The sequence below is a fragment of the Pipistrellus hanaki genome (genome assembly GCF_964339955.1).
Source record: "Pipistrellus hanaki genome assembly, chromosome: 13".
NCBI classification, from domain to species: domain Eukaryota; kingdom Metazoa; phylum Chordata; class Mammalia; order Chiroptera; family Vespertilionidae; genus Pipistrellus; species Pipistrellus hanaki.
In genome coordinates, this window is record NC_140515.1 from 11,019,776 (window position 1) to 11,043,032 (window position 23,257).

A 23,257-nucleotide genomic window follows, 5' to 3' on the forward strand; every position below is an offset into this window, starting at 1 on the left:
CCAGCAGCAGGCCCTTGTCCCCAGGTCCCCGGGGACAAGTGAAGCCGCACAGTTGCAGGGCTGGGGGCGGGATCTGCATTTGCTCAAAACTGCATCCCGTAGCACAGCGCCAACCACCCGCCTCTGAAGCGGCTTTGGGGCCGGGCTGGGGACCGCGGCCCCCAATGGCAGGGGAGCTGCGCCAGGGATCCCCCACCCAGTGCGGCCGGCACCCCGCGCGGGGCACGTGGCGGGGGCGGGGCCTTGTGGGCGGGACTGGCCCTTGTAGGCGGGGCCGATCCTGGCCTTGTGGGCGTGGCCTTGGCGAGGGGGCGGGACAAAGGGGCTGACGGGCCCGCCTCCGGCCTCCCCGCCTCCCCGCCTCCGGCCTCTCGTCCCCCGGCCTCCCCGCCTCCGGCCCCGCTCCCCGTTCCTGCTAAGATGGCGTCCCCGGCGGCTGCGCGGGCGCTTCTGCGAGACCTGGCGCTCCGGCCGCGGCTCCTGGCGGCCAGGTCGCAGGTGAGCGGGGCGCTGGCGGAGCCCGCTGCCCGGTCCCCTCCTGCTGCCCCGGGGGCGCGGCGCGCGGTGCTCGGTCCGGGCGCCCGAGGGACCCGCACCCGACGCGGCGCGGGCCGGGCCGAGGGGGTGGCGGCCGGGGTCCCGGCTGGAGCCGCCGTGTCCCGCGGCGCCGGCGGCCCGAGCTGAGCGCTCCCGCCAGCGGAGGGAAGGCCCTCCCGCCCCGGAGCCCGAGGCGCGACTCGCTCTCCCGTCCGCGCCCGGAGCTCCGGCCACGTGGGCACCCGCCGCAGCCCGTCCAGCCCGCTCCGCGCAGCCGGGCCGGCGGGAAAGTCAGTAAAAAGCAGTTCCCTCACGAACACACGTCGGAGCACCGGCTTCTTGTTCACAGAGAGTGAAAGCCCTGGGCCTGGGTGCTGAGAGGCGGCTGGAGCTCGTTGTCCAGGGGCGCTGACCACTGCAGAAGGGAGGGAGGCCCTGGGCAGGGGGGGCCTGTGGTGGGACTTGGAGGAGTCCCTCAGCCGCAGCACTGCCCCCTCCCTTCCCTCCTGTACAGAAAGCACAGCAAAGCCACTAACTTGTCCACTTTCCCACTTTTAAGTGATGAGAAGCAAGTGGGCACCCGTGCACTGTTAACCAAGGACATGCACAGTATAGTTTTTAAGAAAATTTAAAGATAGCTTCTAATGAGTTTTTGAGTTAGAGTCTAAGCTTTGTCTAATGCTGACATCTGCGAAGTTTTTTTTCCCTCTTTCATTTCCTGACTTCTCATTTCTCTTCTTTTGTTAATGTAAATTTAAAAGGTGCTAATACTTATTACTGTGATACCCTTACTAGGCACTTGACAGTATGGTGGGGTGGTGGAAGGTGCGGTGGTTTTGTCTGATTGAAATCACTAATAACTGGGAATATGGAGTGAGGAGAATGCCTCCAGGTGATCAAGTCCTGTCCATTGTGTAGGTGTGACAGAAAACAAGACTGAGGTGCCAACTGTGAGCGTAGGCCTGACTTGGTAAGAAATGGGCTTAGGGTATGAACATTCAAGCAAAGGAAGTAACACAGAGAAACAGGTGTTTAACTGACATGTAGGACTTCTTGCTTGCCTAACCAAGAAATGGGAGCCTGAGCACAGCTCTTGAGAACCTGGTTGGGGAGAGCTACCCTTGGTTTTGCAAGAAAACTCGGTAAATAGTTCTCCAGCCTCTTAATTCCGTCCGGTAACCTTGATTTAGTGACTTGCCCAAAGCTGTTGAGTTGGTGAACCGCAGCAGGGTCTGAACCGCATGTTCCTGACTGCTGTGCACTCCATTTGGATCCAGCTAGTCTGGCTTTGAAACTCTCCATGGCACAGTTTAGATCTACATGGTTAGGAGTCTTCTCTCAGACCTAAATCCTGGTAGATAGACCTTGAATAGCCAGGACAGGGCGCTGTGGGACATGGCAGCTAATATAGCAGGTCCAGCCATGGCGTGAGATGCATCCGCTCCATAGCTCGCGGCTTAGCGGACGCCTTGGTGAGGGCGCTGAGTTTCAATGGTCAAGGCGCTGCGTTTCAATGGTTAGTCGTGATTCTAAGTGTGGTCTGGTTGCCTCTGGAACAGCTGGGTGAAGTCTGCAGAGCTGTTCTGTCAGAGGACTGGAGAGAGGCGTTGTGGGAAACTCCTCCCGCCAGGCCCCAGCCTGGAGTCCTTGTTTTCTGCTTCTCCCCGGAGCCCAGAGCTTCTGTCCGGACCTGGGAGAGAGGTGAACGTGGTGGAAGGAACTTGTAAACTCCAGAATGATGGCTGCCGCTCCTCTGTCTGCCCTTCACGGAGAGGCCGGTGGGGCTGATGTGTGTCAGTCTGTAGGGAAGGACTAAAGGTCATGGGCCTGTTACTATCAGCTCAACGAGGCTGTGGAGCCGCAATGAGGTTGGGACTTCACCTGGACCTGCCTTCTGGCCTAGAAGAGAAAGGAAACGTGTCTCAGATAATGTAGACGCTCCCTATTAACCTGTGAGGGGAAGGCCTGGAAGGCAGAGCTCCTGGGTCAGATTGGTGTTTCCCGTAAATGAAACATTTCTGTGGTGGCTGCTGGCGCTCCCAGGCCCACAGGAGGGAGGGCTTTGCTGCCCTTGTCCCCTGGCCCAGTTCTGCCGGCACGGAGCCCAGAAAGGAGCTGAAACTCCGTGTATTTTGGAGAGGGACAGAAATTGCATAAGTAACCCCCGATCATTCGCCCTTGACCTCTCTTTACCGCTCAGTCTGGAGTTGCCAATTGATACGTTGCTTTCTTTTATTTGATGGAAATGTTTTGTCTGAAGAACTTAAGAGATGTGTACATGTTTGAGCAAATGGTAAAATCAATACACTAATGAGATTTTAGGAGACAGTACCAGGAGTCAGTCTGGTGAAGAAGGTGGAGGCGGGAGGCATTGCAGACAGAGGGCTGCGTGTGTAGGCCGAGGAGAGAGAACAGGGGAGCCAGAGGGGCCATTGCAGACGGTTTGCTCTGGGCAGTGCAGGTGAGTGACAAGGTGAGGGACCACCCAGGTAACTTGGGCGAGGGAGGGAGGAAGGGCGGAGGAAGTGCAGTTGTGAAAGGGCTTTCGTAATAATGACAGGAGTATTCATTCCTCTGTGGCAGGCTGTGCAGCACTATTTCTGCACGTTGTTTCTTAGCCCTGAGAGCATTCCTGCAGGAGAGATTGTCCTGCCTTCACGTTGCATGTCAGGGAGCAGGGGCACAGGGGCTCACATGGCCACTAGCTTAAAGTCACAGTGCGCCTCGCCTCTCACCTGCCTTTGCTGATAAGCCACCTGCTGCTGTTAACACGTTAACACGTTATGCTGGATTGCCAAAGGCTCCTGTTTGGGCTGACTTTCGGTTACACAATGCTCACCTTTCCCCTGCCTTCGCCCCCAGTGGAGTGCTGGGACTGTGCTGACTCAGGTGCGGTGCTATCACCGCTGAGCAGCTGTCCTGGCTCCCCTCTCCCCCCCCCAGTCCTGGCTTTGGGGCCTGGGAAACAGTAACGAAGGAGAAAAGGGAATGAGTTCTGTGTTCAAATAGAACCAAGTTCCAATTCTGGTCTGCCCGGTTCTTGCTCTGCAAATTACTGAACTTGATAAAACCTCAATTAGTTCTTCTCTGAAAGGGCATAATTCTCACAGATGGTCACGAAGATCAAGTAGGATGATGTGTATGACATTTGGCATTATGGATAGGTGGTGGGTGTAGCAGTGATTTCTCCCAGTGGATTTGAAGCTAAGTTTGCATTTTTAAAGGTTTATTAAACTAGAATAATTTTCATTTCTCAAATTGATAAAGTTATTTTTGCTGCTATATCGGGGTTAGGCACTGGCTTGGGGTTTCTGTTTTATTTCATTTAATCCTGGCTACAACCATGTGAGACAGGTGATTATTCTCAGTTTACATCCGGGGGACCTGAGGGCAGAGAATTGGAGCCCCGGGTCTGAGAGGGGATTGGTGACAAAGCCGTCACCAGCGGAGCTGCGGGACGCTGTTCCACTGATGGCGCCAACGTCTGATGAGGCTCAGGGTGGCAGCGGGAGGGCCCCGGGGCAGGCCGCTCAGTTGCACCAACCTTGCTGTTGCTCATTCCAGAAACGTTTGCACATCCTGGTGTTGACTTAGCAGCCACGGCTCCGGACCTCACGTGTGTCAAAGATTTGAAGGGGGGAGGGGGCATGTAAAGAACAAACTAATCACAACCCGCCCCAAAGGGCTTGGTCCATGCCCTTCACTGCCTGCCCAGCACGGAGCGGCCTTCAGGGCTGCAGGGACGCGGGAGGAATTGTGAACTCGCATTGCTCTGCAGGGTAGACGTGGGCCATGGTAACGGAGGGCGGTGTTTCCCGGTGGCCCGAGTGCAGACCTTGATCAGTGTGCTGGTTAGGCGGCCAGCTGTGGCCCTTTTCTAGAAACTATTCCAAATGAGTATCACTTAGGCATTAGTCTTGAATAGAATGTTTCTAATATTCACCTTTTAACATTTATTGTTATTTTAGAAATGGGAAGGATTTGCTGGAAAGTTAAACTGATATTGCAAACGTGGCAAAGCACAAGAGTAGGTGTGTAAGCTTTCTCCATGTGCCTGTCCCATTTCCATTCCTGGGCTGTCTGTCCACGGCTGTGCCTCCAGGGCCCGGGGGAACCTCGGGGCTGCCCTGTAGGGTTTGGGGGTGGGGGGTGGGGAGCAGTGAGACAGGAGGCTGGAGACATGAGTAGCGGCAACATTCTGTGAATCTGGAAATGGAGTTAGGGCTTGTTCTGCGGGCAGTGGGAGCCATTGAAGGTGTTAGATGTTGGGATCATGCAGTTTTGTGTGTTAGGGTGTTTTTCTGCATGTTGCTCAGTGGGTGGGAGGAATGACTGAACGGAGATCACTTGGGGGACTCCCAGCCACTCGGTGCCATTCGTCATTACACCAGCACAGAAGGCTGGAAGCAGGACTGCAGCCAGGTTGCCTGCGTTCAGATCTTGCCTTTGACACTGAGTACCTTTGTGTTCTCAACACTTAACGTTTTCTTACAAGACTCACTTACTTTGTTTTCTGATTCATTTATAGTTTTATTTTATTTTTATTGAATTTATTGGGGTGACATTGGTCACTACAATAGGTTTCAGGTGTACATTTCTATAATACATCATCTAAGACTCCCTTTCTTCTTTCTCACATTTCCGCCTCTCTGAGAACTGGAGGTGTTTGTACACTCGTGTCATAGATTGGTTGACAGTTTTTCCCCTCCAGTGGCACATAAAATGGGAGAAGATGGGGCTTGAACTAAAATTAGGGTGACAAAATAATTTATTTCCAAATTGGGATACTTTTGAGTGTGCGCTTGAACACTGTGAAATATTTCACCTGGACAACAGGTGTAACCAGACTGCCCCTGAAAACAGGTTTATAGTCGCTGAACCAAAATGCACCCGGTGGTGGTGATGGGATAGAAGAAAGATCGGCGCTGAAAAGGGGATGCCCTGGACAAGACCCCCGATTTCCCTGCTGGGTGCCCATTGCTGGCTTCTGCCCTCTGCCATAGAGCAGAACTGTGGTGAAGGCTGTGTACCGTCCCTGAGAGAGGGTGTGAGACGTAGGACTTGCCTCCAGGGCGGGGAAAAGGTTTATTGGAAGCAACTCACATTATAACTCAAGACCAGTCTTCCTTGTGCCGGCTTCTCTGTGCTTTTCCGTTCCAGTCACTGGCCGCTTACTCGCGGTAACATCTCTGAAACTCCTGTCTGCCCAGGACCTGTCCATTCCCATGGCCCTCCAGCCCCTGCCCGCACTCTCATCCAGCTCCTGTCTCAGAAAGTCACAGGCCCAGTAACAGGAATGTCTCCACGGTCTGTCTCATCCTTTTGCACCCAGGTTCGGGTTGCTGGTTGGCTGAAAGTTGGGCTGGTTTTGCGTGAGGTGCCCACCCCTGTGCCCGGGCCAGCCGGTGGGAGGCTGTGCGGACGGTGACCCCGAGGAGAGGAGCAGGGCTCTGAGAGCGGGGTGGGGGCGGCCGGAGCCATGCAGAGCACCGTTGTGTTTCTGTGCTTCCTGGCCTGCTGCTCACCTGTCTTCCCTTCAAGGTCACATGTTCATGTTGCTTTGCTTCCTTTTGTCCATTCCCACGTTTCCGAGGATTCTCTTATTGTTCCCTGTTTTGGTTGGCGGTTTTGGTTGGTGCTGGACTAATGTGCCAGAGCTTAAGGTGATGGCAGATGGCCTTTCAGACCGCTTTTTTTTGGTCACAATGAAGAGTAACTAATGATTGGGAATTAATTACTTCTCAGGAGAGAATGATTACGTGGGAAAACAGGGTCTCCTGGGAAGTCATCTCATCTCAACAAGTAGCCAAGTGAGTGTTCCCAAGACAAAGGAGACAGCAGGCTCCGCGCAGGCCGGGCGCTCCCTCTGCCTGGCTGGGACCGTGCTCAGGTTTGTGCTGCTCCATGTGTGCTTCCCAGTGTGCTTTGTTTGGGCCTCTTGGCACCGTGCAGTACGGAGTTGGCTGTGCAGGGGCTGCTGGTGCCTCCGAGTCCCGGGAGAGGCAGCTGGGACCACAGGGCATGCCGGCCATGTCACTCACACCCTGAGGAGGAGGGCTTTGTATGGAACCATAAAACTGACGCACATTCGGGAGTAAAGGGAGCATTGTCAGTTATGCCAGGATGGTGGGCTTAACCAGGACCAGAACCACATGTCTGGGCTCAGACCTGGCTTTCAGCACTTAATAGATCTGTGATTTTGTGAAAATGACTTATGTGCTTTCTTGTGAGACATACTCTTTTCTCTTTCATATTTCAGTATCGTGTCATAGGTTGACTGGCAGGGTTCCCAGTGGCACGTTAAAGAGGTGACGGGGCATGCTGCGTGTGTCCTGATGCTTCCCGGTTTGTTTGACTGGTTTATGGTGAGGCTTTTGTGAGTGTATAAAACTGGTCTTCTCACTGCTCCTTGTGTGGACAAGAGTCCTGCAATAAATCACAGATTCCTAACGGGGCAGGCCACGATAGGCAGCCATTCCCAGGCCGGTGCCTGCTACGTGAGTGGTTGTAAGCCAGCCCCGTCCATTGTTCTTGTGCTTCTGGTTAACATGCCTTTACAATGCCAGGAGTGGCCCCATAAAGGCGTAACCACCTTCGGAGAACACATAGTCTTACTGCCATGCAGTCCAGTCTGCCCCACCCGGCTTTCTCCCTCCTTCACGTACTCTTTCCTGAGTCCCTCATGAATCTCAGGTGCATACAGTAACTGCAGGCTGATTCTCCAGAGCAGTTGACGTCTTGCTTCCCAGCAAATAAACTAAAAAAATTCTTTACATTTCACTCCTTATATGAGTGAACGGTCACAGTCTGACAGCCCTGTCTGCTGTGGGGCTAATTTCACATTGTCTAAACTACTGACAGAAACCCTCATTCAGCAGTTTGCAAAACTAAGCCATCCAGTGAAGTGAATGGCATTTCAGATTGCAGAAGCATCTGGACTTCTGGATGGATTTAGTGCCCGCCCACCTCTGTGCGCTGGCACCGCCTGGGATGCGCCTGCCTGGCAGGTGGGGCGGCCCTTTGTGCCCACGCCAGGTCAGCCTGATGAAGGCTGATGAAGGAAGCTAGGAGAATGGCAGGCCTCGGGAACCAGGGGAGGAAAGCCCGGGGAGGGGGTGGTTGCAGTTGTGTGGGGTAGACTGTGGCAGTCTCAGGCCAAGGATGCCACCGAGCAGGACTTTGCTTGAGCTTAGCCAAAAGGTCAAGAAGCAAATGTGAAAATGAACAAATAAACTTGGCTTAAATTATTTTTTCTCCCACAGCTTTGCATATTTCTTACATCAACAATGTTTTTTATAAAATGCTAGAGGCCTGGTGCACAAAATTTATGCATGGGGGAAGCGGTGGTGGTGTCCCTCAGCCCAGCCTGCACCCTCTCCAATCTGGGAACCTTCTCACAATCCAGGACTGCTGGCTCCCAACTCTTGCCTGCCTTCCTTCCTGATTGCCCCTAACCGCTTCTGCCTGCCAGCCTGATCAGCCCCTAACCACTCCCATGCCAGCTTGATTGATGTCTAACTGCTCCCCTGCCAGCCTGTTTGCCCCCAACTTCCCTCCTCTGCTGGCCTGGTCACCCCTAACTGCTCTCCCCTGCAGGGTTGATCACCCCCAACTGTCTTCCCTTGCAGGCCTGGTCCCTCCCTACTGCCCTCCCCTGCTGGCCATCTTGTGGTGGCCATCTTGTGTCCACATGGGGGCCGAGTCCTCATCGCCACCATAGGAGGCCAATACTCCTGTGATGACGTGGCCGGCGAGGAAATGAGGACCGTGGCTGTGGTGGTGCGCCCTGTGCCAGCGCCGGGCTCATCTTGAGCTTCTCCCCTGGCGCTTGGAACCTGAGCTTAGCCTCCAGATGCCTGTCTTCTTCTGCGGCTGCTCGGCCACGGCCCGTCTTGCTTTATGCTTTATGCACTTGTTTTGAATGAGAACACTTTCCTACCACCTCATCCTCCAGTGCTGGGTTAGACATCCCTGGCCATTTCTGAAAGTGGAGTCAGTTTAAAGGAAGGAGGGTTGCAGTCGAGACAAATATTCCAAGGATGTGGTACATGATACCACTTCCCAAATAAGAGTTCCAGGAGTATTTTGAACAGTAGTAAGAAATTGAAATACATACAGAGCCTTGCTTATTCAAATGAGTGAGTTCTTGTACTTTTCTTTTACTTAAGAAACAACAACAAACACCTCATTATTTTTTCTTTCTTATCTCACCTAGTTCTTAACCATTCTTTTATTCAGAAAGCTCATTCAAGGTTAAACAAAAGAACTGCATTTTAAAACTTGTGTTTCACGCCTTTTTAAAAACAGTTATATAACTTAATCCATCTGATTTTATAATCAGAGCATAATACCAAGCGCTGTTTTCTTCAGGAGTATAAAGTTGGAATTTAAGAATAGTCAGCATGCAATCAAAAGCTGATTATAAATGAACAATAATGAACATAAAAGTGAAATCAATTCTGAGGGTTATAATGAAAGAAAAAAGGAGTAATAGCCGCAGTTGAGAAGGAGTAATAAAAGTGCACAGTGGATGGAAATCAGCAGCAGTGTTCTGTGGAATGATGGGGAGACCAGCTGAAAGTAAAAACTATGTACTGTGTAGGTTTTCTACCCAGGGTGACGGCCTCTGGGAAAAGCGCTGGTGGGTGTCAGGAATGAGCCCACTCTGCTTTAGGTGCTGGCAGATGCCACAGAGATAAAAGAGATTCATTTGGGCCTGTTTTTGGCCCCCCAACACTGGCTTCAGGTAGGATTCTCGGTGTCCTCAATAAACTGGCTGTGTGTGTGAGCAGGGAGACCAGGTGGTAATCCAGAGGAGAGATGAGTGGGCTTAGATCAGAGAGCTGAGCACACATGAGAAGAGGTGGTCAGATTCTGGAAGCATGGTGTAAGGAGACTCATATTTCCTGATGGGCTAAATGTCAGGAAAGAGAAGAGAGGATTCAATAATGACTAATTGGCAAGATGGAGTTTACTTATCAATCTTACTCAACTCCGAAAAGTTTCCTAGAAAGCTTTCTTTAAAGCATCTTCTTTAAAAGAAGTATAAATTCACAGGAATTTGAAAAGATAGTATAGAGAGGCCTCCTAGTAGTTATCTTATATACATATATATAAAACCCTAATATGCAAATAGACCAAACGGCAGAACGAACAAACAACCAGTCACTATGAGGTGGGCTGACCCTCAGGGGGCATGTTCAGATCATGGCGGGCATAGGCAGCAGACAGCAAAACATGAAACTTGGCGGGCATTGGCCAGGGAGGGATGATGGAGCAAGTGAGCAGGGGCACCAGACCAAGGTGGGGCACCAGTCACTGCCATTGGGGCAGGCCTCTGGTGGTTACTGAAAATTCTTTGCTTCCTTGTGCCGTGGTCCCGCTGGATGCTTGCACCTGCTGTCAGTGCCAGGGCTGCGGCTCCCACCTGCAGCCAGGGCCTGCCAGCAGCCCTGATCCTTCAGTGGGTGCGAGCAATGGCTGCCAGCCCCGATTGGCCTTGAGGGCTTCTTCACTTCATCCTGCTCCTGAGGGGCGATCGGGGCAGCAACCGCTATTCACACCTGTTGACTGCACTGGGGTCACTTGCACCTGCTTCTGGTGCCAGTCCCAAATCGCTCCATGCTATAGGCGGGTGCAAGCAGGGCTGGTGCCATCAATGCGTGGGAGTGGCGGTGACGGGAGTGGGGCAGTCTGCATTCAGGGGACCGGGGCCATGGTGGGAGGGGCTGGGTGTGGTGCAGAGGGTGGGCCAAGACCTGCCCCTGGGCCCACTGCAGCCTTGTGGCCCACAGTTCCTTTCAAGGTACATGAATTCGTTCACTGGGCCCCTGGTATCTTACATAATCAAAATATACAGTCAGAGGGAATTGGCTATTGACACAATGTGTGTGTGGTGCTATGCCATTTTTCACATGTAGTTTTCCATCAGCCCAAAGCTCCCCCTCATGCTAACCCTTTATGGTCACATCACTACTTCTTCTACCATCCCCGGCCTCTGTAACCCACCAATCATAACCCACCAAACATATGCTACATAAGTGGAATTCTACATCATCTGACCTTTTGAGCTGGTTTTCTTCACTCAGCTTAAAGCCCTTGGTATCCATCCACAAAGCGTATGTTTGTTGCATTTTATTGCTGAGCAGTATTCCATGGTATGGATGTTCCACAATTTGTTTAACTCTTCACCTACTGAGGGATAATTTGTTTCTAGTGTTTGGCTATCTATACTAATAATCTATAATAATAGTAGAGGAATGTGCAAATTGTCTGGGACACCGTCACAGTAACGACCGAACAGCAGCCTGCGTAGGATGACCAGGCCGGCAGGGTTAGTGTAGGACGACCAAATGACTGAACAGCAGGCTGTGTGGGGTGACCAGGCTGGTGGGGGTAGGGGAGCAGTTGGAGGTGACCAGGCCGGCAACCAGAGGTGGTTAAGCATGATCAGGCTGGTGGGGGTGGGGGACAGTTAGAGGTGATCAGGCAGGCAGGAAGGTGAGCAGTTAGGAGCCAGTGGTCCTGGATTGTGAAAGGGATGTACGACTGCAGTCGGATATCCCGAGGAGTCCCAGATTGGAGAGGGTGCAGGCTGGGCTGAGGGGACCCCCTTCACCCCCCTTTGCATGAATTTTGTGTACCAGGCCTCTAGTTACACATAAAATGCTGTGAACAATCGTGTACAGGCTTTGTGTAAATACATTTTTATTCTTTTAGCTAAATACTCAGGAATGTAATTGCCAGGTGATAGTTCCAGTGTATATTTCAGTTTTTAAGAAACTGCCAAACTTTTTTCAGAGTGGCAGTTTCATTTTTATTCCCACCAGCCATGTATGAGGGATCCAGTTTTTCACATCTTTGCCAGCGTTTGGGATTCTCAGTATTTTTAAATTTTAACTGTCCTATTGTCTCATTGTGGTCTTAATTTGCATCTCCCTAATGGCTGGGGATGTGGAGCACGTTTTTATGTGCTTTTTGCCACCCGCATATCCTCTTCACTGAACTGTCTCTTCATTTCTTTTGCCCCTTTTCTAATCGGATTGTCTTGTTTTTAGAAGTTCTTTATTCTGGGAGCAAGTCCTTTCTCAGATATATGGTTTGCAGATATTTTCTCCCAATGTCTGGCTTGTCTGTTTATCCTTTGAACAGACTCTTTCACAGAGCAAGTTTTAAATTTCAGTGAAGTCCAGTTTATCCATTGTTTTTCTTTGCTGGACCATGCTTTTGCTGGGTCATGTCTAAGAAATCTTCACGAAGCCCTACATCCACAAGATTTTCTCCTGTTATCTTCTAAATGTTGTTACAGTTTCACATGGAGCTCTGTGATCCATTTTGTTAATTTTTATGTAAGGTGTGAGGATTAGGTTGAGGTTTATTTATTTATTTATTTATTGCCTAGGAATAGTCAGTTGTTCCAGCACCATTTGTTGGAAAGCTGTTCTTCCTGCATTGAGTTAATTTTGTTTGGATAACTTTTAATTTTATTCTGATGGAATCTGGAATTTTGGGATTGTTAGGCGTTTTTTTTTTTTTTTTTTTTTTTAAATATATATTATTGGTTTTTTACAGAGAGGAAGAGAGAGTGATAGAGAGTTAGAAACATCAAGGAGAGAGAATCATTGATCAGCTGCCTCTTGCACACCCCACACTGGGGATGTGCCCTCAACCAAGGTACATGCCCTTGACCGGAATCGAACCCGGGACCTTTCATTCTGTAGACCGATCCTCTATCCACTGAGCCAAATCGGTTTTTGGCTGTTAGGTGTCTTTGACAAGTAACTTACATGACAGTGCACCTGAATGGCAGAGCAGTTCCGTGGGAGCCCCGTCCTGCGGCCTTGGTCCAAGCTGGGTTTGAACCTTTGTCCCTCACTTACAGCTTCCGAGTCCAATGACATCAGTGCATTTGGGTCTTTGGATGTAGTTTGTTTTTGATGTAAACTCAGAAGTTTTTTGACTCTGCCTGGCATCCTGGTTTTTAAGCTTTTCTGAATTAAGAACCGTTTGAGATTCTGGAATGGGATAGTGAACATTTGGCTTAATATTCCCATGGACCCTGGGCCAATAACCCTCCTGAGCTTGTCTATCCATCTGCATTAGAAAGGTATTGCTCTCAAAAGTGAGTATCTTGGTGAAATCAGTGTATGCATTTTCTCTTCAGGAGCTTCCTTCCTGCAGGTTTGAATTATACGGGATGTGGAGATGTTTCCATCGGTCACGGCCTTGTAGTTTATATCATGTTGATCAGATACAATTGCTGAACTGGCTTCAGGTGATTGATAACTGGTTGGTTTATCTCAGCTTCCTTCCTGTGGTTTCTTAGCAAAATAATTGATAAAAGCTTTCCCTTGACTCTTTAAAGAATCTCAAAAATAGGTTGTAATTCTTTTCTATCAGTGGTTTATAGGATCTTAGGACTGTAAGCAACTTTGGAAATTATTTAGTTCTAACACGCAAGCCAGGGCCATTTTTGGGGGAGAGACAGTAATGAATTATCCAAACCTGTAGAGAATTTTTATGAGTTTATTTGAGCCAGACTGACAATAATTGCCAGGAGGCAAAAACTCAATGAATTGAGAAAATGCTCTGGAGCAATGGTTGCCAGCTGGTGGTCCACGGACCACTGATGGCCCGTGAGGTCCGAATGGTTGGCACTGCCGCTCTGTACAATGGCAGTTTTGCACTTTATTTTATGCATTACAGTCAAAGGAGCAGAAGTAAGGATGCTACATGAACTCCATTGGTGGTAGATTAGGGGCTGCAGAAAGCAAAGTGGGGAATCCTCGGGGATTGGACAAAAAATGAAACAGAAACATGTGCTTCCTTTCCGTGGGTGGGTACAGGGTGGTCATATTCAGCCCCAGCACAGGGAGGTGGTGTGGGGAAGAGGTAACGGTGAGGGCTCCTGGGCTCCGCTCTCGCAGGAAGAGGGTGAGTCCTGCCGGGTCTGGGGAGGAGATGAGCCGACATCCCAAGGCCTGTTATCTTGGAGGCAGAAAGGCAACAGCTGCTCAGGGAGCTGAAGAGTGACCTTTGTCAGGGAGGCCGCAGGCCTGGGACGTGACTCCCGGCCATGCCTCGCTTTTGGTTCGGAAGTGTTATGTCAGACCACCCCGTGTGCTTCCTGTATGTCTGTGAGTTTGAGAGGCGGCCATGGGGGCCTCCCCTGCGTGGCCAGGGTTCGGTGTGGCCCCCTTTTTATCCACACGGGGAATGGAAACTTTTTATGGTCACGGGGAACAGAAATCTGTGTGTGTTTTTGTTTTTTTCCTTTGTGTATGGCTGTCATATGGAATCAAACTGGTGTATTAGAGACTTTGTCCTCATTCAGCTTTAGTAGCAAATATTGCAACTAGACTGTGAAGCATTTATAGTTTGGTGGTTAAAACCCAAGCCCGGGCGCGGGGGATGGAGAAAATAGAGAGAGGTTAGGAAAAAGGCACAAACTTTCTGTTTGTTCCTTCCTTCCTTCCTTCCTTCCTTCCTCTCCTCCTCCTCCTCCTCCTCCTCCTCCTCCTCCTCCTCCTCCTCCTCCTCCTCCTCCTCCTCCTCCTTCTCCTCTTCCTTCTTCTCCTTCTTCTTCGACTGAATACCTTACAATTTTGTCATTTAGGCCTCTGAAGCTGGGGACAAAATAGTAACTAAATTAATAGAAAGGCAAACAAAATAGAACAGAAACAAAATGCAGGTTCTTAAGGCAGACTTCTGAGTTCTGACCCTGGCCCTTGCTCAGGGAACTTAAATGAGCTCCCAGAATTTAATTTTCTTCATGTGTCAGCTGTGCTGGGCATACAGTAAGTCTCAATAAATGATGGGGATGGTATCAGTGGTATTAGCAACCCAGGCATGTGCCCTGACCTGGGAGTCCAACCAGCCACCTCCTGGTGCATGGGGCGACACTCCATCACTGAGCCACACTGGCCGGCTGAGCATCCTCCTGACATTCTGTCCCGTGGGCATCCTGGAGGGTGGGTGTGCTTTCTTAAAATAGCAAGCTAAATAACACGATAAATGCCACACAGTTTAGAGTTTGGAAAGTCAGAGTTCATTCTGAGGCGCGCTCTGGGCCTCGTTCTCTTTTCTCCCCCTGCCTGTGGCCTTCTGTGTCTGAGCCGCACTCAGCGGCGAGGTCCCTGCAGAGCCTGGGCTTGGACGTCCTGGTGCTGCAGGTGCCTCACCCTAATCACTCGCCTTGTTGTCTTCGCAACTTAGCCCAAAGGCAGGAGTAACGTTCTGTGTGTTTCCCAATGCCATCTCTCCTCGGGTCTCTGTCATCTTTGAATCTCCAGCATCTGGCCCATGGGGGGTCTCTGGACTGCTTATGTCCAATCATGCTGAACAGAGCTTACAATTAATTGAAGGCAAGGAGTGTTATTTAGCTTGCTCTTTTAAGAAAGCACACCCGCCCTCCAGGATGCTTTTGATGAATAATTCGTAACTTTCCGTTATCTGGGAGAAAGTTTGGGTATTTGGATGGCATCATTGAAACTTGAAAAGTTGAGAGAATAGTTTTCTTTCTCGTTTAATAAAAAAAATGCCCATGAGCCCTGGCCGGTTGATCAGTGGTTAGAGCATTGGCTCTCCGACCAAAGGGTCATGGGTTCAATTTCTGGTCAAGGGCACGTACCTTTGTTGCAGGTTCAATCCCTGGCCCCCATTGGGGTGCGTGCCTGAGACCATCAATCAGCGTGTCTCTCTTAAGTCAGTGTTTCTTTCTCCTACTCCTCCCTCCCTTCCACTCTGTCTAAAAATCTATGGAAAATGTATCTTTGGACAACGATTAAAAAAAAAGTACATAATAAAAATGCCCATCAATAACAGATAAACATGTAATTGTGAGAATAATTGGATATTGCTTTCAACCATTTCCCTCCACATGTAAAAATCCAATCTCTTAGCCTTTTACCTGCGGATCTTTTTAATCAGCATGATGTGGAACAGATTATAGAGAAGAAAGGAAGAGTTGATGGTTTAATATCTGTTTTTAATTTTCTGGGATGGGGAGGTGGTTGGCACTTCTTTTTCTATATTATAGTTATTAGCATGCTTTTCAGTGCATTAGGCTTTATTGTACTAAATGGCAATATTGCTAATAAGCCTAGGCATAGTTGGGAAAGCTTTTGTTTCTAATGTAAGGTCAGCTGCACAGAAGATGGAACATTTGAACATCTTTTTCTGGTTGTTATCCTAATCCGAGCTTTCTGTTTAGTTTCCAGAGTTCCCCTGGTGGCCATGGATATTTGTTGGTCATTTATTTTGCGGTATGAAATGAAGGAATGAAAGACTCAACTATTTGAGGGAGATAGCAAAGCCAAAAATCTGGTCTTTTCTAAAATATTCATTTGGGTATGGAAGCTGTTTCAGAGGAAGCCTTTTGATTAAAAAAAATCCTTACTTTGTCATTATCTGGATATTTCATGCTTCTTTATGGTCCAACAAGTCCAGCTTTCCTATTTCCTATTTCCTAGTCTGTTCACAGAGTTTTCTCAAAACAGGCTGTTGTCTGGCTTGATAGGTGGAATTTAGCTTTATACTGAAACTTCAGTCTGCCTATAATTTGAGGATATATATATATATATATCTATATTTATATATATATACACACACACACACACACCTGAGGATATTTTTCCATTGAATTTTAGAAAGAGTGGAAGAGGGAGGGGAAGACAGAGAGAAATATTGATGTGAGAGAAATACATCGATTGCCTCCTGCAGGAGCCCCGACCAGGGCCCAGGCTGGGGAGGAGCCTTCAACTGAGGCGCATGTGCCCTTGACTGGAATTGAACCTGGGACCTTCAGTCCACAGGCCAACACTCTATTCACTGAGCCAAACCAGCTAAGGCAAAATTTGAGAATATTTTAAAAAACTTTTTTGATAATTAAATAATATTTCAAAGCTATCAAGTTGCTGACATAAAATGACATAGTCCTGGAGAAAACCTATGGGTATCAGATATTTCAGCTATCTTGTTTGAAGGGTAATGTAATGTGTTTTCTAATTTTATTTCTGAATAAGAAAATTCACCTTGCACTTACTGTAAAAAAAACTTGGAAACTCTAGAAACATATCACAAAGACCATAAAGATGCTCTGTGCTCTAGAGAAAGCTGCTGTGGACAGTAATGAGGACTTTCATTATTTTGCACATGTGTGCAGTATGTTTGTGTGCATCTTTCAGACAAGATTAGGGTCATACTAATTAGATAATTTGTTAGTTCCCTCCCATCTGACATCAAATGAAGTGTATTAACCTGTGGGTTAACATTTTTGCAAATATTTCTGATGCCAAAGAATATGGACGAAAAGGAAGCTGCACCCACATAGATGTGCTCATTATGTTGTCCCTTGCTTGTTAGGAGGCATTTGTGTTATTTTTGATGTTCCACTGTGTTTTTAAAAAAATATATTTTATATTGCTTTCAGAGAGGAAGGGAGAGGGAGAAATAGATGGAAGCAGAATGATGAGAGAGAATCATCAATTGGCTGTCTTTGGCACACGCCCTCCCACCTCAGCATGTGCCCTTACTGGGAATGAAGCATGACCTCCTGGTTCATAGGTTGACGCTCACCCTCTGAGCCACCCTGGCAGAGCCGTTCCACTCTTTAATGTCACGTTGAATATTCTTGAACATACATTTCTGTTTACCAAATCAACCAAATTCTTAAAGACATTTGGTCACATTGACCTCCAGAAAGATATACAAATTTATACTCCTATCTGTAATAACAACAATAACAGTGGCTACTATTTATTGACGATTTATTATATTTTATGTGTCACATCCTATTCTAGGCTCTGTGTGTGAATGAATTCTCTTATTTCTCACAAAACACTAGCGTCCTTTCAAAGATAAGAAGAGCAACAACATGCATTATATGAGATGGTTCTCTAGTACTCTGAGCAGCACCAAATACTATCATTTAAAAAAAGTTTTTCTGTTCATTAGATGAGAAATAAGTTCTCATTGTTACAGATTTCATTGCTTTGACCCTACAGAGATTGTACCTTTTTTTCATCTGCTATAAACAAGCAGTATTATCTATCTTGGGAAGAAATTTGTTCCTGAAAATCTCCTAAGACAAATTCTAAATTCTTGTGAATCAAAAATATAGTTACTGTTAATTTCAATAAGAAATTTTTCAAAGCATGGCTGAACCCCCAAATAAGCTCCAATTTATGCTCAGCAACACTGAAGTCCTGTTAAAATGGATACAGTTTCTTCAGCAGTTGTCTTGAAATGACACATAGACTGTTTTCTTTCATTTTTAGCCCTTTAACAGGTCTGTTACTCATGTTCCTTCAGCCTTTTTTAGCCTTACATATATGCACTTAGCAGTATACTCACCAAGTGTTCATTGATATTCAATGTTTATGTAATTGGAACTTTAATGCAAGCCCCCATAAAGCATACAGAGGAAAATAATGAAAGCAGTACTCTAATCAGGGTTATGAACTAGCAAACTGTGATGGCCCACTGACATCAGTGTACAGACACAAGCTTGCTTGCATGATGTTTCTCGTTCCCCAGCTTTCAGCTGCTCAAAAGGCATGAGCTATTGAAAATGACCCTTGTAAATGCAAATAAATGTCATGTAAGTCAAACTAGGTTTATTAAAGAAATTCCTCATTAAGTGGAATTCTTGTAACCTGATGGATATGTATGGCAGGGTCTTACTGTATTATACATAATTGGGATTGAGGAGGGAGACTGAAGGTTATTTCATGATATGTTGTTCAGTTAAGCATTTTAATCGAGTTTCGCCAATGAAGGGTTTGGAGCAAGGAGGCCATGTGAGTAGATTGCAGTTTTCAAAAAATTTCTGGCTGTTGGACAGACAGACTGTGGCCGCAGAAGTGGAAACAGGGAAGCTAGGGAGGCTGTTGGGAGAGCCCAGTGGGAAAGGTCTAAGGGGATTCTAAGACCACCTGCATCAGGACCACCTAGGACACTTGCTAAAATGCAGATTCCTGGGGCTGCTTGGATGTAGTCCGTGGTTAACACCCAGGACTCTGCATCCTAACAAGAATCTTTCACATGGTTGTTTGGGAACCGCTGAGCTAGTGACCTGTAGGGTCCATGTTAGCTCTGACGTGAGAAAACACCCACTATGGTCTGTTTCATGAATTTTGAATAAAGAAAAACTTTAACATTTTAAGTGGTTTTTTTTTGTTTTTTTTGTTTTTGTTTGTTTGTTTTAAATGGGGACCATTTATTGAATATGTTGTTTTAATTGCTTTTGATAATTTTTCTTTAAAGTTTTACTAAACCTTTCACAACTGGGCAAGTTCAGCATTAATAATCCAGTTTCTGGAAGCTGAAATCCACACACTCAGGTCATTTTTAGCTAGAATGATTTTGGCTACAATTAAAAAACCTGGCCTCAAATTGGCCTAAGCCCATAGTCGGCAAACTGCGGCTCGTGAGCCACATGCGGCTCTTTGGCCCCTTGAGTGTGGCTCTTCCACAAAATACCACGGCCTGGGCGAGTCTATTTTGAAGAAGTGGCATAAGAAGAAGTTTAAGTTTAAAAAATTTGGCTCTCAAAAGAAATTTCTATCATTGTCCTGTTGATACTTGGCTCTGTGGACTAATGAGCTTGCCGACTGCTGGCCTAGCAGTAAAGGACTCATTATTCCATGTGCCAGGGACTCCAGAGGTAGGCCATGCCGAGGTGGGCGAGGGTCTAACATCTTTGCTTCTCTCTCCTGCAAAAGCTTTGGCATTACCTTTACTTTGAAACTAAGATGACAGCCTTTCTGGATGAGAGACAATATCCGGAGATCACCTGTTTTTATTCTCCCGAGGAGGAGAGTTCTTCCTCTAACCTCCCTCAGGCATCCTCTCACTCGTCGGGGAGGATTAGATCACAGGCTTGTCAAAGACTTCCTTCATTGGCTGAGACAGCAGAATGGTGTAGAAAAGATCCTGGGCGATCCCTCACATGTCTGCGGCAGCCGCATTGCAGGGGAGTGGCCCAGCTAGGATGTGAGCCCTCTAAATGTCATCCGGAATCCCATGTCTGCATGATTTCTCCTGTGCCACCTGCCTCCCTCAGTTCCTCTCTCCTCGCTGTAAAGAGTGAAGAGCTTTACTTCCCTTAGTGGTTTCTTGTTGGGATTAGGCTGGTGGCCCACAGATTATGTTCACGTAGAAGGCTGCATTTACACTCGGCTGCGTGCTGCCCCTCGGCAGCATGAGCAGCTGCACCTGTCCGCTGAGAGGTGAGAAGTCACGGGGAGCTACACCCTGGATGTGCACCATCAGGGAGATGCTGTGGGGGCAGCGTCTGAGCCTTCGCTGGGACAGCCTCGGCCCCACAGGCCCCCTCAGTGCCAGGTTAAGCGCTGTGACTGCATTTTCTGTGACACAGCGGCCTGTGCTATTATTATAATCCTCTGCCATTATCTTCACTTTACCAAAGAGGAAACAGGAGCTTGGAGAGGTTAAGTAGTTTGCCTAAATTCACCAGCTTGTAAATAACTGAGTGTAGATGTGCATTCAGAGCTATGGGACTTCAAAGCTTAGACTTTCGTTCAAAACTTTTAAAAATTATGAAATATACAACACTGAAAGAAATCCATGCAACAGATGTGTACTTTAATATGTAATCATAAAGAGAACGTCACTCCCCAGGATGAAAATAGAAAACCCCCCAGAAAATTCCATGCTCAGTCCTTCTACTCGTAACCAATTCTGCGAAGTTTTGCGTTAGCCGTTCAGTTGTGAAACTTACACGCTTTGTTACCCCCCTCAGCAAGACATAATCTGCTACAGGGAAAGCTAGCTGTGGTCCGAGGCAGCATGGCCCCTGCTGTAATTCTGTTTACCGTGGGCAGGCCATGGGGCTCTGAATGGGGCAGACAGGGGCCAGTTAACCTCTACAGGCCTCACCCACCATTAGCCACATCAGTAGCTGCTTAACTGGAGCATGAACATCAAGGTGGAGGTCAGATTTTGCTTGCATTTTTGTTAATGTAGTAAGTTGTATGGCTACAGAAACCCTTAACGATTTCAGTGACATACTTCACTCATGTCGAATAGCAAGAATTCTGTTCATTTATGTAAGTCAGTAAATTGCCCTTACACCTTATTGATTAAAATGTCCTCGTTCCTGAAGGACTCACAAGAATAATTTCTCCAAGACCGACTTTAGTTTTTTAAAATCTGTTGAGGCCTGTGCATGATAAAGTGGAGCCAAGCGGTTATTAATTTTTCATTGAAATCTTCTGAATAAGTGTTTTCTCCTACTTGGTTTCCAGAGGAGTCATATTCCTGAATCTAATTAGAGGCAGTTCATGTACTGTGGGCTTATTAAGATTCAAGGCACTTTTTTATTTTAGCCTGTCTGATAGCCCTTTTTAATTTCACTTATATTTGAATTACTCTAAACATCATCTGGGCATATTGAAGATACTCACTATTATTAATAATGATGATGTTGACGAATCTGTCCTGTCTTATTCTTCCCAAATTTAATAATCTTATTCTTGATTCTGGCTTGGGACTGTGTGGGACTGTGTGCTCGCCTCTCTGGCAGGTGTCAGTATCAGTCGTGACACTGCTCTGCTGAGCCCAGACAGAACCTCGGAGGCCATCCTCACGAAGCAGCCAGGCAGCATTCCCAGTGGTTAGAGTGAGCAGGCTCTTTGCTATCTGTGGTCCAGATGCTGATTGTCTTCAGTCTAGCCTAGTGGTCGGCAAACTGCAACTCAATTGCCACGGTTTGCTGCTCTGTTGATTAATGAGTTTGCCGACCGCTGCTCTAGACGTACACATCCCCCTTGGTGATCTCTTGAGTAAGTTACATTATCAGCTGGTGGTTTTCCCTAAATTTCTGCCTTGGACTCCCATTTTTCTAACTATTTGGATGAAGACCTTTCCCATTCCCGGGCCTCTCTGTGTTCCCGTACAACCCAAATGTGCTCAAACCTCATGCTGCCATCTAGCATGTGCATCTCCCGGTAAACTACTGGACTTACTCCTGACTGTGTTTGCCCATTCCTCCAGAGTTGTTCTTGGAGGTGACTTTCTGACTTAATGGGCAAATTCTTTCCTCACATAATAACATTGTTACTATCCATGCCAGCCCTTGGTTCAGCAACCTAGGTTCTTGAGTTCAGCAAAGAAAGAATTGAAGGTCTAGAACTCTATTGCAAGAGAAGATTATTTTGTGAAAGAACACTTGAAGAGAAGAATGTAGAGGGTTGCATAGAGAGCTGCTTTGGCCTTTAATTTAATATATATATATATATATATATATATATATATATATAGATTTATATTGATTTCAGAGAGGATGAAAGAGGGAGAAAGAGATAGAAACATCCTATCTAATAAAGAGGGAATAAGATAATTGACCATCACGCCCTCACAAAGATGGCAGCACCCACAGCCAATAAAGAGGGAATATACTAATTGACTGCCATGCCCTCACAAAATGGCGGTGCCCACAGCCACAAGATGGCAGCACCCAGTCCCCTCAGCCCCACCTCATCCAGCCGGAGTCCCCCAGTCCTCTCAGCCCTGCTTTATCCAGCCTCAGTCCCCCAGTCCCCTCAGCCCCACAGGGGAAGGAAGTTGGGGGCAAACAGGCTGGCAGGAGAGCAGTTAGGGAGCAATCGGTCTGGCAGGCAGAGTGGTTAGGAACAATCAGGCAGGCAGGCTGGCGAGTGGTTAGGAGCCAGCAGTCCCGAATTGTGAGAGGGATGTCCAACTGCCCCTGTAGGATGGGGCCTAAACTGGCAGTTGCACATTGCCTGTGGGGTCCCAGATTGGAGAGGGTGCAGGCTGGGCTGAGGGACCTCCCCCCCATACCCTCATGCACAAATTTCGTGCACTGGGCCTTTATGATGAAAGAGAATTGTTGCTCAGCTTTTGCACACCCCCTACTAGGGATCAAACCCACAACCCTGGCCATATGCCCTGGCTGGGAATCGAATTGTGACCTCCTGGTTCATAGGAGCCACATCAGCTGGGCTGCCTTTGTCTTTAGAAAGAAAGCACAGAGTCAGTTGGGCGTGTGGACTCAGGAAACGTTACAGAGGCAAGACAAGAGCCCCTGGAGAAAGGTTCAGGGGGTTAGCCAGGGATGACTGCTGCCACCCCTTGCTTTCCTGGTTGCAAGTCTCCTGGGGAGCCTTAGAGCTTAGGAGCAAGAAAGCTAAGATACAGGTGAAGAAAGGGGTGCAGGTTTGTGTGTGTGTGTGTGTGTGTGTGTGTGTGTGTGTGTGTTGTGTGTGTGTGTGGAGGGGGGTGTCATACCTGTGAGAGAGTACATGCATGGGTTTTAGGGAAGGTCTCAGGAGAGGATCTCACCAGAATGTTATCAGCTTTCTAGGTTTGTCCTTTAGTGTGCTGATTCATCAGAATGAGTGTATAGGATCGGAGTTGTGGTCTCTACTGATAGGTCAGTGCTAGGGTGTTGGTCGTCAATCATTTCACCTGGTCCTGAGGCGGCCATGGCATCACTTCATCTAGTGTCACTGCTTTTCTGGGCCTGGAGCTGAAACACACCTGGGCCTAGATGTCCTCTCTGGTTTGACCAAAACTGTCTGGGTCAGTGGGCCCAGGCTTTGTTCTGAGATTGTTTAATGCTGATCCCATGTCATTGTTCTGAGGACTTAATGCTCAAGGGAGTGGCCGGCAGGGAGAAGGAGACCCGTGAGGCTGGTGCTGGGTGAGGCCAGTTTGAACCCGCTGTCTCAGTTTCCCT

The 23,257-nt window shown here is 48.0% G+C and overlaps 1 protein-coding gene across 2 annotated transcripts in view; it reads left to right on the forward strand.

The window, feature by feature from the left end:
- The first annotated feature begins 344 nt into the window (after window positions 1-344).
- Window positions 345-23,257, forward strand: part of SUCLG2 (succinate-CoA ligase GDP-forming subunit beta) — a 208,714-nt gene continuing 185,801 nt past the window's right edge. For both annotated transcript variants that reach the window (XM_084901839.1, XM_084901838.1), the window contains exon 1: window positions 345-498. In XM_084901839.1, the coding sequence (XP_084757965.1) occupies window positions 421-498 (78 nt within the window). In that variant the 5' untranslated portion in view covers window positions 345-420. The remainder of the gene's footprint in view (window positions 499-23,257) is intronic.